This window comes from Pomacea canaliculata, linkage group LG3 (genome assembly GCF_003073045.1).
Source record: "Pomacea canaliculata isolate SZHN2017 linkage group LG3, ASM307304v1, whole genome shotgun sequence".
In the NCBI taxonomy this organism is placed as follows: domain Eukaryota; kingdom Metazoa; phylum Mollusca; class Gastropoda; order Architaenioglossa; family Ampullariidae; genus Pomacea; species Pomacea canaliculata.
Genome location: NC_037592.1, coordinates 27682332 through 27695202, shown reverse-complemented (window position 1 = coordinate 27695202; position 12871 = coordinate 27682332). Strand labels below are relative to the sequence as shown.

Here is a 12871-nt window from a genome sequence, read left to right as displayed (position 1 = left end):
CTCTCCTGCTCGCTAAACCGTCGCGCTGGGAACCAAGAAATGGTCGGTCCGTATGTGGCCAGGATGATCTCCACATGAAGCGAGCGACACACGAACGACCGGCACCACGATTTCGCAAAGCCTCGTCAGCGAGGGAAAAGCCATCAGGAGCTAAATGTGTTTTAAAGAACACGGTGAACCAGCAGCAATTTATCAGAGTTTCGTACTTTCTCGCGCAAAACGTAACATTTGGAGGATGGCAATGGTTATTGGGAAGAGTAAAAGCAATGACAAGCTTTATACGAAAACCCCAGAGTTAAAACTGGATTTAAAAAAATAGAGTTGCATGCAAACCAAAGAGGCACATTAAGGATGGTGTTAAAGTCTGTTCGTGATGAGAAAGACATTGAAACAAATGTTTACCGAAATCTTTTTTTTCAACCGAAACGAACAAATAATGCGCTTAAAAAATAGGAAATGTAGGATCGCAAAATATTTTATTAAATAAATATAGCTTTGAGACTCAAAAGTATTTTGAACACTATTTTGAATATTTGTTTACGAGACTATGACTTGTAAAAGCCAGACAGAAGTATCCTCTAGAGAGCTTGTACAACGGTCATCAACACAATGAAGATTGGCTGTCCTGAGATCAGATCTTGTCTCGGATACTCTGTTCTTTCTCTCTATGTGGCATCTGTTACAGGGCTGTAAACTACATGATAGTGGTTGGCTCTGCGTGTAACATCAATCCCAACTTTTCTAAAGACCGAAAATGAAGAAGCTAGTGTTGTTTAAATAAAGAACTAATTTAGAGTTTTGAATAAAACTTTTGATAACAAAATGATTTCTGTATTTTTTCATGGTCAATTCAATTTTTTCTTTTACTGTATATTTTCTGATTTTTTTTTTTTCTTTTTGTTCCTCATTTGTAAGCAAACAACATGGTGCAAACGATTCCTCATGAACTTGACTCAAAGATCGAAACGTCCATCTCGGCGAAACAGAAGACTATTATTCAATTCTAGCTTTATGAATATATCATAAATGTATTCCATGAACTCTTCCTATTAACACATGACATGAGCATCCACCGTGAATGAGTCTGTCGTACAAGCGAAGCAAAACAGACTAAACCGCCGGAGATAGACACGATGACAGAAGTCGCTATGTCACTTCAACCCAGACAGAAATCGAGAGAAAACTGTTTCCTCGCCCAGACCTCGGACATCACGGCCTAGGCAGCGCCTGTGGGTTATTCATGCCATCGCCCACGTCCGCACGTCACCCGCCGTATAAAACAAGGGGACGCTATCGTCCTCCCCACGCTTTGGTGCTCCGTGCGTCACGCAGAGCTTGAAAACGCTTTCGTTCGCCCTCCAGTCTTCCGGAACATTCTGCATTATTTTTTCCAGTGATCAGCGCGTTGCCATCAGCACGTCTGGTCGCGGCCAGAGAAAAAAGGGACATTAACATCGGCACAGCATCGTCCAAGTTTTGACGCATCCACCCTCCCATCAGAACCCTTTCTCCTCCTTTAAGTCGGATCTGGCCGCCAGACGGCGTTCGCGTCACGGCCCTGACCAATCAGAAGCTACCCGCCATCACTATGGGGGCCTGAAATTCAATCTGTGGTGTCAGTCGCAGGAGCAGGCGGTACTGGGCATCCAGGAAAAAGGTCAGGTAGGAGGGTAGACTCTACAGTCTGCCCTGAAATTGAATTCCAGTGAAAAGCGAGGGAAGATTGAGTGAGGGTGAGTTCCTCTCAGACCCGTGTTGACAGCCGTCAGATGTTGGGTATTGTGCTTGTGGAAATGAAGGATCTGCACTTGAAATCATGATGGAAATCGGGCGGAAGGTTGCCGTGAGTGAGGCAGACACGGCTGATCGACAAAGGGGCCAAAACAGCATAAAAAGAAGAGAGAGAGAGAACACAGCGACACGTTTTCTTGTGTGGTAGTGGAGGTCTTGATGTAGGATCGGAGCCAGTTGGGCTGGGGAAAACGTGAGTGACGATGATGGTTGGGACTGGAGATGGGGGGAGACTTCAAACGGTCAGGCTCAGCGTAAAAATGACGGGACTTACAGATGATTTAGCAGGGAAGGAGATAAGAATGTTGTATCTAGAACAGGAGGACAAAAATACGACTATTAAGACACGCATGGACCAGTAGCTGCTGAGTAAACAATATACACTTTTTATTGACTTAGAAAGAAAAGAAAGAAAATAAAGAAAGATGATAAAAGTCAAATAGCGAGAGAGAGAGAAAGAAAGAAAACAGAAAAGCGGGATGAGAAAATTGGAGATATAGTGACTGTGTACTCGGCTAAAGCCAGTTTGAACCCCGTAACTGTAGGTGTGGGTACATAGGTCGCTAACCTTCCATTTGATAGCGCCGTCTATTGACGTACGGAAATGACCACCCGCCGAACGACTGCAAGACTCAATGGCCGCAGCGCCCCCATCAGTCTGATTACAACCATCGGTGTCCTAGTCCTCAGGGTGGAAAGCGACCATCTGGAAGACTGGAGCTTGCTCCCTCCCTTCTCATACACCCTCCCCTTACAGTCGCGAGTGACAAAGTCTGCCTTGGTACCGTGAACTCTGACCTCACCTCACTTGTTTAAAAACATTGAAATTTATATAGATATTAACTGTTATAGCAGTGTTTGCTACAAGTAATCTATAATTAAAGAAAAAATACTCAGAGAGATTAAAAGCAATGTTTACGTCAGGGTAAATAATATTCATCTGAATTTATCTTGTTGTCTTAAATATTGTAAATAATATATTGTATAGTATATTGTGGGCAAAAATATATTGTGACTAACATTTAATTTGTTGTCCTTAGTGTCTGGAAAACGTCAATACAGTCATACGCAACCAGACAAATTTTAATGTTTTCCTGTTTACAATACTTTCATGTCACCCTCAAGATAACCGTGATTTACAGACCACTTGGCCAAAACTTATTAAGTGTGACCTTTCGTATTGCTAGCGTGACCCACACTCTGTGCCTGCGTTATCGTTGCAGACATGAACAAGACCCATTACATCAACGCATAAAACTGCAGTCAAGCCATCCAGATTCACACCCTGTTAATTATGCCCAGAAACAAGGTCCCCCCTCCGTGTGTGCCCGGAACCTGACTTCACAAAGCACGTGCACGGCGACCGTTAGAGGAGAGTTGGAGTATTTTTAGCAAAGCAGCACCTCCGTGTGGTGGACAGAGGTGTCGTCATGGCCACGCCGAGTGATCTGGCTCCATGAAATTCTCTTCAGTGTCTCACGTACCCGTCCTTTGCAGCTGCAATTACCGCTTTCATTGCGGCCCTAGCCGGGAGAGGAAGAAGCCATGTGACTGTCCTGCAATCAAGTGCTGGCCAGAGGCTGTTGAAGAATCCCTTGGCGTTTGGCGTGCTGCCTGTGTGATCAATAGCCCTCGATAATATTTTTGACTGATAGTTTTTTTTTCTTTTTCTCTCTCTCTTAATTTGTTGGGTTTCCATGATTTGTAGGTTCTTTCACTTTTATTGCAAAATCCTTTTGACGCAGATGATGTGGTGCATGAACGAAGCTCACTTATTCTCTCTCCCTCCATTACAATCACCGCTCTCTCGGTCCCCCTTTCTCTCTCTCACTCCTTCCATCAGCGAGTCTATGCACTCTTCATATGCAGTTAATATATTTTTAGAACAAATTTACTGTTGCTGAACTTCATTCAAAGTTATGAAAGATAGTTGCATAACAAAGAGGTGGTACTTGTCTTCAGGCAGCGTGCTTCACGCATGGACTGTCATAGGACGCACAGAAAAGTTTGTGTATTTACGAATGTTTGCATTCGATGTTATCACGTAAGTGCAGCTGCTGACATGTTGATGAAAACTCCACGATCTAAAAATATCCAAGGACCGCCATGTCACGCAACTTCAGAGTATTTGGTTTCTTAGTTGAAGGTGTTACTGTTACTGTGTACCTTAAGACCTACTTCATCAACATAATTCCACTATATAGATATTTAAGAAGTGCAATAATTAGACCGTTGACCTCATGTTAAAGTGACCGTGACCCCTGTAGTATTTTTATTTCGATATCCATAGGGCAGCAGCGGTTATCGTCATGTCTGAATGATTTACAGTAAGCAATCATTAGTTAGATCATTCGTTTATCTCAGCTGGCTACCCAGAAAGTGCTTAGCCCTTTACATTTCAAAAATTACGAACACCCACAAAGTGTTTCTGACCCCATGTCTTGTAGTTTTTTTCCAATAGGCAACTTAAAACTTACATAACAACTACTTTTATTCGGCTTTCCCCACTCCAGGGCAACAACAATGTTCTTCAAAGAAAACAATCTTGATTATACTTAGTTAATTAATTTAGTTAATTAACTATCAAGTCCTTGAAATAGAGGGCTTATTTGAAACGTTGTTACCTAAACTGGTGGTTACAGTCTTTTGAAAGCTATGTCAACAAACTTCAATGATATAAGAATAAAATATTTGAACTCTGAAGTCTGAAAATTTACTTGAAGCAAATAAAAGATGAACTGCAAAAAGAATCAAACGTTTTCTGATGAACTGAAAATAATACTCAAGAAGAAAACAGCTTAAAGAGGATGGGAGGAAGATGACAGGGAAGAGAACACGAAGACACAGGGTGGTGAGCAAGAGTGTTTAATGTCGGGTGTGGCTAGCAGTTTGTTACATGTCGAATGCCAGCGATAATGTAAGAGAACGCCCACCTGCTAATTGTCTACAGAGGAAACAAAAGGAAAAAAATAAACTCAGTTAGCAAAACCTCTTCAGCTTCGCTAGCTCCGGTCCTAATGGAAACAAAATCTCTTCTGGTCCCCCCCTCTCTCCCAGCTGCCGCTCAAGGCGTCGGATTCCATTCTTTCAGATTCTTGCTGGTGAGAGAGTATGACGAGAGCAGAGTGGTGGTTCTTGAGCAACATGCACGGCAATGATTTTATCCAACCACGCAATGCAGCTATCAGCCACGTGAAGACAACCACACACAACTTGGGATAAAATGTAAGATGACGAATATCCCCATGTCCTTACCTGACAGCAGATCAATAATCTGCCAAGTTCTGTCGTCACTTCCTGGAGGAAAAACACAAATATAAACTCTTTCGCCTTTGCTTTGTAAGCATCCTCCCTGCTGAGGTCACGGTGAATATTTATATTCGTGTCTATATAAAGGTTGAAAGTATCTGTTATCTTTTATCTGATCTGAATTCCTACAGCATCGCACTGACCGTGACACCAGGGGTGGATATACATGTAGGTAATGGCTGTAACTGTAAACTTGCTAGTATACAAAGCTATGAATACGGTCTGTAGTATATTTTAAGCTTTACTCTATTGCTTGTATACTCTTAGTTGGTATTGTATTTCAATGTAGTATCACCAGGCGGAACAGTCTGGGCAGCCGTAGTACCAAGCCTGTGAAGTTTAGGCTGGGGACTCAGCTTTCGCATATAGTAAATGTTCTGGGCATGACTTGCTTACAGGACCTACCTGTATCGCCATTATACCTTTAGAGTAGTTGACAGCAGTCTGACTTTTTGTAATGTTGGGTGTACTTCATTGTCTTGCAAGGGAAGATTCAAAATATAATTTTATTAATTTTGTTTATGTCATATACGTAGCGCTTCGTGAAAGAAGAGTTTTACTTGGTCTTCTTCGTTTTTGTTTTTTTTTTGTTTTTTAATTTTTTTTTTTTTTGTTTTGTTTGTTTGTTGTTGTTGGTTTTTTTTTTGCATTGTTGTTGTTGTTATTGTTTTTGTCCTTTGTTGTTGTTTTTTGGGGGGTTTATTTTCTTTTACATTTTCTTTATACAGCTTGAGATGTATTTACTCTTCACAACTGGAGATCGAAATTATTTGGCGCCCCATCCCTTTCGAACCCCTACTAGACAATTAACACTGAAACAAGGGGAGTTAATCCTTATTATTCTACTCTTACTGTCAAGTTTGTTCTACCTGTTCAACCGACATGCTTTTGTATTCGCTCCCGAGACTGGTACGGTATATTTGACAAAAACACCCGAGCAAAAATCGCCTCTTCTACTGCATTGCTCTCCCCTTTTGAGACGTTTCCGGGAACTTGTCAATCGTGTTCTTTGAGAGTGGTCTCTCCTGCTGACACCGTAATGGCCCTGGTGTTTCCACAGGTCACTTTACACTGAAAGGGAAAAGGATATTTTCTTTTTGTTTCGTCTCAAAAACATGGCATGGGTCGAGTTTCCCTAATTCATTTTATTTTTCTGCTTCTCGTGTGCCTTCTCAAATTCTTTGTAATCTTCTGCATTTTCTTCGCACGAGTGTGTTTTCTTTCAGCCTTCTCTAAAAATGTGAATGAATTAATCTTTTTCCTTCGTCTTTTCTCTCTCTCTCTCTCTCTCTCTCACTCACCCTTGCTCTGTCTCTCATTCTTTATGCATCTTCTTTCTTTTTTTTCCAATGTGAGCAACTGCCGTAGCTCACACGTACCTCTTTTTCGAAAGAAGGCGAACAACATGGATGCTACCATTTTCATTTTTTTAGCAGCAGATCCGTCAACTTATCGTCCATCGTCTGTTTGTTTTTAAATAAATACTTTATTATTGCTATTCTCATCGAAACTTATGCAATAAAATTGCTCTACAAAATGTTAGCACTCACCAAATGCATGTTTTTTATTATTATTTATCCTGCTTTTAGAGAACACCGCGCTAATGTCTTTCACTAATTTCCCCTTTTTGTTTCTCTCTTTCCCTTTCTTGCTCTCTTCCTCTGTTTTATTCATACACACAGGCACTTGTTCGCTAGCACAATAAAACCTATCCATGTGTGCAAAAGACAGAGAGGAAGAGAAAGTGAAAAATGTTGACCGGCTTTTTGTTTTGTTATTTTCTTTCCTTGAGCAGCATGTATGCATTTCTACACATCCCACTTTATTTGATAGAAAGCATTAAGTGTTTCTTCTTCTATTATAACGAGAGAGAAAAAAACATGCTTTACATACTGTTATTTGTTTTTCCTTAACATGTACATGCTACTGCAGACGAAGCTTTTAAATACGCAGCTGGGTTTATTTATTTTTTTTTTTTTTCATTCTTCTGTCTGAACAAAAATTGGAAAATCTTAAGGACAGCTACAAGAAACATTTAAGTGAACTAGTTCCTTCTGCTGTGTTTTATATTATTATTTTTATACGGTTTGCCTAGTTTTCTTGAAACCTGAAATGCAAACAGTTCTTTTATAGGACAGAATTCTTTGAAGCTTGAGAAATACTCATGTACAAAAATGAAATTTATATATTTTAATTCATTTCTTGTTATTTCCAAGATAGCAAAAAGATGGCATTTACGGAGCTCTCTTCAAAATAAAAATAAAATTTTGTTATTCTTTAAAGTATTATCTCCATGAGACTCAGTCTCTCATCACCTAGTCTGCAAACTTTTAACGAAGGGTACAAGGGAAGTAGTACTGCTGTTAAATATCCCAGTGCACAGTAGCCTCCCTTCAACTAAAAAAATATTTATTTTAGTAGGAATGTCTCACTAAAGTAAAGTATAATATGTTATAGATTTTATTGTCAAGAATGGTAAAAGTTTCAGATTTACATTTTTCTTTTGTACTCTTAATGTTTAAAAACCTAAGAAATAAGTAACAGGCCGTTTTTTTCCGTAGCTAGCTCTTCGTGGGTTTTGTTTGCTTTTTGCATTTTAATATTGTAAAGGCAGTACGAGTTTCTTTCAATGTCAATTTTATGATGTTTTCACTCAATCCTCAGCACCAATAATAATAATAATAATAATAATAATAATAATAATAATAATAATAATAATAATAATAATAATAATAATAATAATAATAATAATACAAATGACATTTCCCCCGTACGGATGCGAACTGTTTAAATTTTTTAATTTCAGTGCTGCAATGTTTGTGAACATAATTTTTTTGGTGGGCGTAATTCCTCGATATTATTTGTGCCTTTCTTTGAAGGATAAAAAGTACAGTAGAGTTCTCTTTATTTCTTCACTGTAATTTTGTTTTTTTTCGTCTCGCTGTGAACTGAATTATAAAGTTGTAAAGCAAAGTTCCCCCTTTCAATCTACTTGGAGCACACAACGCACGTGACAACCTCGTCAGCCTCGTATGGCGGCAAGGGAGAGAACCGCACGAGATTATCGCATACATTGCGAGACCGGAGTCCCACCCAGCCTCGTTCCCGTCAGCATCCTCTGGCTCGGCGTCTAGGCAGATGTACTCCGAAGCTCTGATATCGGTGAAGAAGTGGCCGATGATGTGTCCGATGTACTGTGTGTCCCAACCCTCCGAGCAGTTCCACGTACCCGGGACCATGATGGTGGTGGGCTGAGGGGTACGGCAGACGGCGCAGGGCACGACGGTGTGGTTGGGTCCGGTGACGAAGTACTCGGCACCAAACACGCGCTGGTAGAAGTCGCCGTACATGTCCGTGCTGTCGAACCCTGGAGTGTCTGTCAGACATAACCGGTTGGGTGTCGACGCCGTGTCGTCGTAATGAGAGGCGGAGGTGAATCCTGCAGGGAAACAGCCAAGGGATGACCAGGAACTTCAAATATTGCTTTACGACAGAGCCATCGAGTTAGAACCTCGCAATAATTATATCATGCATACATGCTCATTATATTACCTCAAGTTTCATACAGGGTGTCCATAAAAGCAAATTTTAATTACTTTTTCCGTACTCATTCTTGACCCATTTTTCATTAGAAAAGAAAGTAAATTGTGTTTGTTGGATGGCTGAACTAAAATCTACCACTGATGTCATTTGAAGGTTTAAAACCAAGTAAAACAATTAGGACTGATAGAGTAAATAATTAAAGCATAATTTCCCTTGAAATCACAAAAATAAGACTTTAATCTAAAGCAAAAAGTAAAGTGAAAGGTAAAGAACCAGAGACAGGTCCATGACCCTGTGACCTACTGACCTCTGTAAACTAGCGTAGCGTTATCTGGACACTCGTTTCTACCCCATCGTACAAAAGTGGAACCTGGAAACATACGTTCCTTGACATCACACAGGATATTCTCGTTAAACCTAAAATAAACTATCATTAGTTGGCATAGTTCTAATAATTGCCGATCATTTTAGGTAAATGAGAAACTCATTTTGGTGACTTCAGGAATCGATGGAGCATTATTCTTCAAATGTCGTCTTTTTTGTCATCCTCGCATTGAAAGGTCAGAAATAAGCTCGTCAGACTAAGCTTAATTTGATTGAAAAACATTTACACCCCACAAACATCTCCTTTACACATACACAGCCCCACGTACCCTTACATGTCATTGTTAAAGCTAGATTGATAGAGATTCCACAGAAATTCACTTTCTCTTTGAACACATATTAATCTTTGACAGAAACTCTTTCAAGGACCTGTATAAAAACATAATTATTCTCTTAACACTTTAAAATTCTTGTATATAACTGACCTGTTAACTCTTTTAGACCTTGAACATCCGAAATTAAATTTGTAATGTCTTGGTCATGCTGAGTAACCATAGATGCAACAAAATCGGTTTCCGCTTCCCTGAAACATGACAGTGATATGTTATAAACATTACAACAATATGTGATAAACAATGCATAAAAAGACTATAAGCGTTTAGCATTACCTCAGCATGTGAAAAACAACACATTGGTATCGTGAATAATACAGAAGCATGTCATAAAAACACTAATGTACAAAATACATTACTACTCATTGTAAACATTACAAAAGATAATATCTGTGCATCCTAATATATCAGTAATATGTCATAAACACTAAGCCAACATGATATAAGCGTTTTGGGCAGGACGGTATGACCTGCCAGAAAATTCATTTATGACTTGTCAGACTTGATTCATGTTGGACTGCTTCGATGTTTACTGTCTTTACCTCTAGACATCCTTGCATGCATGTCTGCACTGTTCGACCTAACGACTGAACGACATGGTAAGGTAAATATTAACCTGACATTTACAGATATATAAGTTTGTACCTGTTTACCCTTGGCTTTCCTTCAGCCATGAAGTCTAACAGCATTTGTTTGAGTTGCAGGACATCGTCTTCGAGCCTGGAGATCTTTCTCAAGAAAAAACTCACGATCATCTTTGTCACTGCTGGAGATTACATGCTCATTAAAAAAGCTTCCGGCGAAAGCGATAATTAGGAGACTAGGAGAGATGGCCATTGTAACCTCACTGTAACCAGAGAACAAGAACAAACAAAGTCATAAACACACGGGCGTGCACACCCATAAGCATGGCAATGCACGCGTGGACACATGAAGCTGTATCGATGGAGAGAGATATGGTAAACTTGAAATGAAAGAGGTGAGAAAAAAAGAACAAAAACAAACCAATTAGTTCCAATCTTCTTTTATCCAGATGCAAAAGTGAAAAATTGCATAATTTCAGTTTAGTCAATGCTGCAAAAACAATATTTTGATAACAAGTATATCACGGAATTCTTTACCATACTTATTTCTGATGCATAAAGAGAACAAAAATAAGACGCACTTTATTCTCCAAAACACCTGAGAAATAAAAGAGTCTGGCGAGTTACTGTAGACTGCCAGCCGGTTTCTATGACTATTTATCTCTAAACACTAAGCTGGAAAGAAGTATAGACCTTCCTTGTGTAGTTCTTGCCTATAATACCCTCACATATTTATCTTTGCAGATAAGTCTCGGAATAGAAATAGAGATAGGAGTGGGACTTGTTTTCCGGACGTGTGTACCATTTATGGTCAAAGCTATCATTCAATCTTTCCCTTAGCTTCTTCCAGCTCTGTAAAACAATCCGTTACTTGTTTTGCTGTTTTACAGGATACAGCCCTCACATAGCCTAGTCTTACTGTCGAGAAAGAGACTAAATCCTTTGTGGTAGTTTAGCAACACCGAATGAAAAAAAACAAAACAAACGAGTCATTAATAATGTATCTCGTTAGCAGCGAAGGTAAACCGATAAACCGACAGTCACGTGAGATTTTCTGAAAACTTAATCTTATCCTTAGCTGGATGTGCAACAAACAGTTTAAAAAGCAGGAAAGGTCTAACAAGGACCAAGATTCGATATCTTGTTCCAGTAGTAAACTGTAGTGTTTAACCTTTTTTCGCGGAGAAGGAGCACACACGCGCGTACAGAGATTGCATGCATACAGACTGACATAAACACAGATAGAAATACCGAAACGGCAAGACCATTAAACAAACAGACAAATGGACTAATAATGCGAAGATAGATGTCTGGGTGAATAGACAGATAAATGGATGCCAGGCTGTCTGTCGGAATGGATGAGTGGATTAATGGTTATGTTTTTCCCTGTAAACTTTTGTGAGGGAGCAGCAGGGGAGACAATGTGTGATGTCTGCCTCAGTAGTCCAGGAGAAACCATGGCTGAGAGAGTTCAGTCTTTTCAAAAAAGTGCTAATCCGATCAACGTTTTTCCTAGCTCTGAGCTGCAGCTTCATTAGCTTGTTTCCTCGTTAATCAGACTATTTGCTTATTAGTTTGTTTATGTGCTGTTGGATTTATTTCTCTGTTTTATTCTCATGGGAAAGTGTGTGCCTCAACGGCCAGATCTCTGGCGTCAGACACGGAAAAGGACGACTCAAACCTTTGTAACAAAGTGAACTTCTCCCCAGTGAGCCTGATTCCAGGGGATCGTGGAAGACAAAGCAGAGAGAGAGAGGAGTGGAAACCCCGTGAAAGGTGGCGCTACTAACCCTTTAACTTCCTTCGGAAGAACGTTCACAGGACGTTAAACGTATTCAGCATCTGTAAATGTTGAGTTTACTAAGGTCTATTGCGTCTAAGATGGTAGGGGGAGCTACCCATACTTTCTTGTTTTGTCTATCCCTTTTCTTGGTTGTCTCCCCTTGATTCACATCAGATTTTATGTTTTAACCATTGTTCATTAAAATCATTAATCATCTGCATCGTAGTCTGTAGCAATAGCAGCAGCAGCATGGTATTTTTCACTTTTATTGTTTTTGTTGTTTATTTTTGATGGTGACAATGTCAAAATGAAAATATATTATGTATATTATAAAATTAAACGGAAAATATATTAAACAACAGAAAACTCTAGTTTCAAATTTGAATACTGACGATTCTGATGAAAGGTTAATGTTTTGATTTTTCTAACTCGTTGCTGTAGGTCAAGAAGAATATTCTTTTTTTTTTTTTTTTAAAAAAATCAGTGTTTTCTCAACAAAACACTATTAAAATTGCTCTTACTGTGGCTATCTCTCTGTTTATTGTTGTCTGCATCTCTAGATATTTATCGGTTAGTCGCTCCGTTTCGTTCATATTTCTCTAATGGTAATAAACCCTAAACGTGGTGCAATATTTTAATTGTTTTTCAAATGATAAATCGTCTGTCTAAGGGAAAACATCCAATATTATAATAAAAATGATGAAAAACAACTTTTGAGTTACCTCCCTTGCATGGCTTTCCCGCTTTATACAGTTATCATAAAGAAAAGGCAATGTGAGAATAACTATGTTTCTATACCTCTCCCTGTCCCTCATATTCAAGGTGCAGCAGGTGCTGAGGGCTGCCATGTCCGATGAAATGCTCTGTTTATGTAACTCATGTGTACTAAAGGACCGAGAGGAGATTGCACTTCTCTGAGGAACCTCCGGAGTTTCATCGTCAGCTCTAGAGGGCCGAGGCCGTATAAAGGTTTCTTGTTGAAAGCATTCTCATTTTTACCATCGCCGCCTAGTATGGCCTCCTCGTCAAAAACAAGGGAAGGCTGGCCAGAGTCAGCCAGGCAAGTGAGATAGTTTCCTAAAAACAACTGCTACTCTCTAACCTGTATCTCAATTGTGTTAGAAAGATTAAATTACATTACAGCA

At 39.5% G+C, this 12871-nt stretch overlaps 1 protein-coding gene across 2 annotated transcripts; it reads right to left on the bottom strand.

Annotated features, from left to right (window-relative positions):
- Positions 1–6977: 6977 nt before the first annotated feature.
- LOC112558511 lies at positions 6978–10713 on the bottom strand. 2 transcript variants are annotated; one of them, XM_025228986.1, is made up of 5 exons: positions 10525–10713; positions 10005–10206; positions 9453–9550; positions 8951–9013; positions 6978–8539 (listed from the first exon to the last, which is right to left on the bottom strand). In XM_025228986.1, exons 2-5 carry the CDS (start codon positions 10112–10114, stop codon positions 8013–8015), a joined length of 798 nt encoding a protein of 265 aa, XP_025084771.1. In that variant the 5' UTR covers positions 10115–10206; positions 10525–10713; the 3' UTR covers positions 6978–8012. The 2 variants fall into 2 exon arrangements, with proteins under 2 accessions (XP_025084771.1, XP_025084772.1); XM_025228987.1 differs by lacking the exon at positions 10525–10713 and adding an exon at positions 10365–10490.
- Between the last annotated feature and the right edge of the window lie 2158 nt (positions 10714–12871).

What these genes read in the sequence shown, in the direction of transcription:
- LOC112558511 (XM_025228986.1), bottom strand. Translation starts at nt 10,114, where the DNA reads ATGATCGTGAGTTTTTTCTTGAGAAAGATCTCCAGGCTCGAAGACGAT. An exon ending in GGAAAGCCAAGGGTAAACAG is followed by an intron (nt 9,551 to 10,004) that starts GTACAAACTTAT and finishes GTCATGTTTCAG; the next exon opens with GGAAGCGGAAACCGATTTTG. An exon ending in AGGTCTAAAAGAGTTAACAG is followed by an intron (nt 9,014 to 9,452) that starts GTCAGTTATATA and finishes GTATGTTTCCAG; the next exon opens with GTTCCACTTTTGTACGATGG.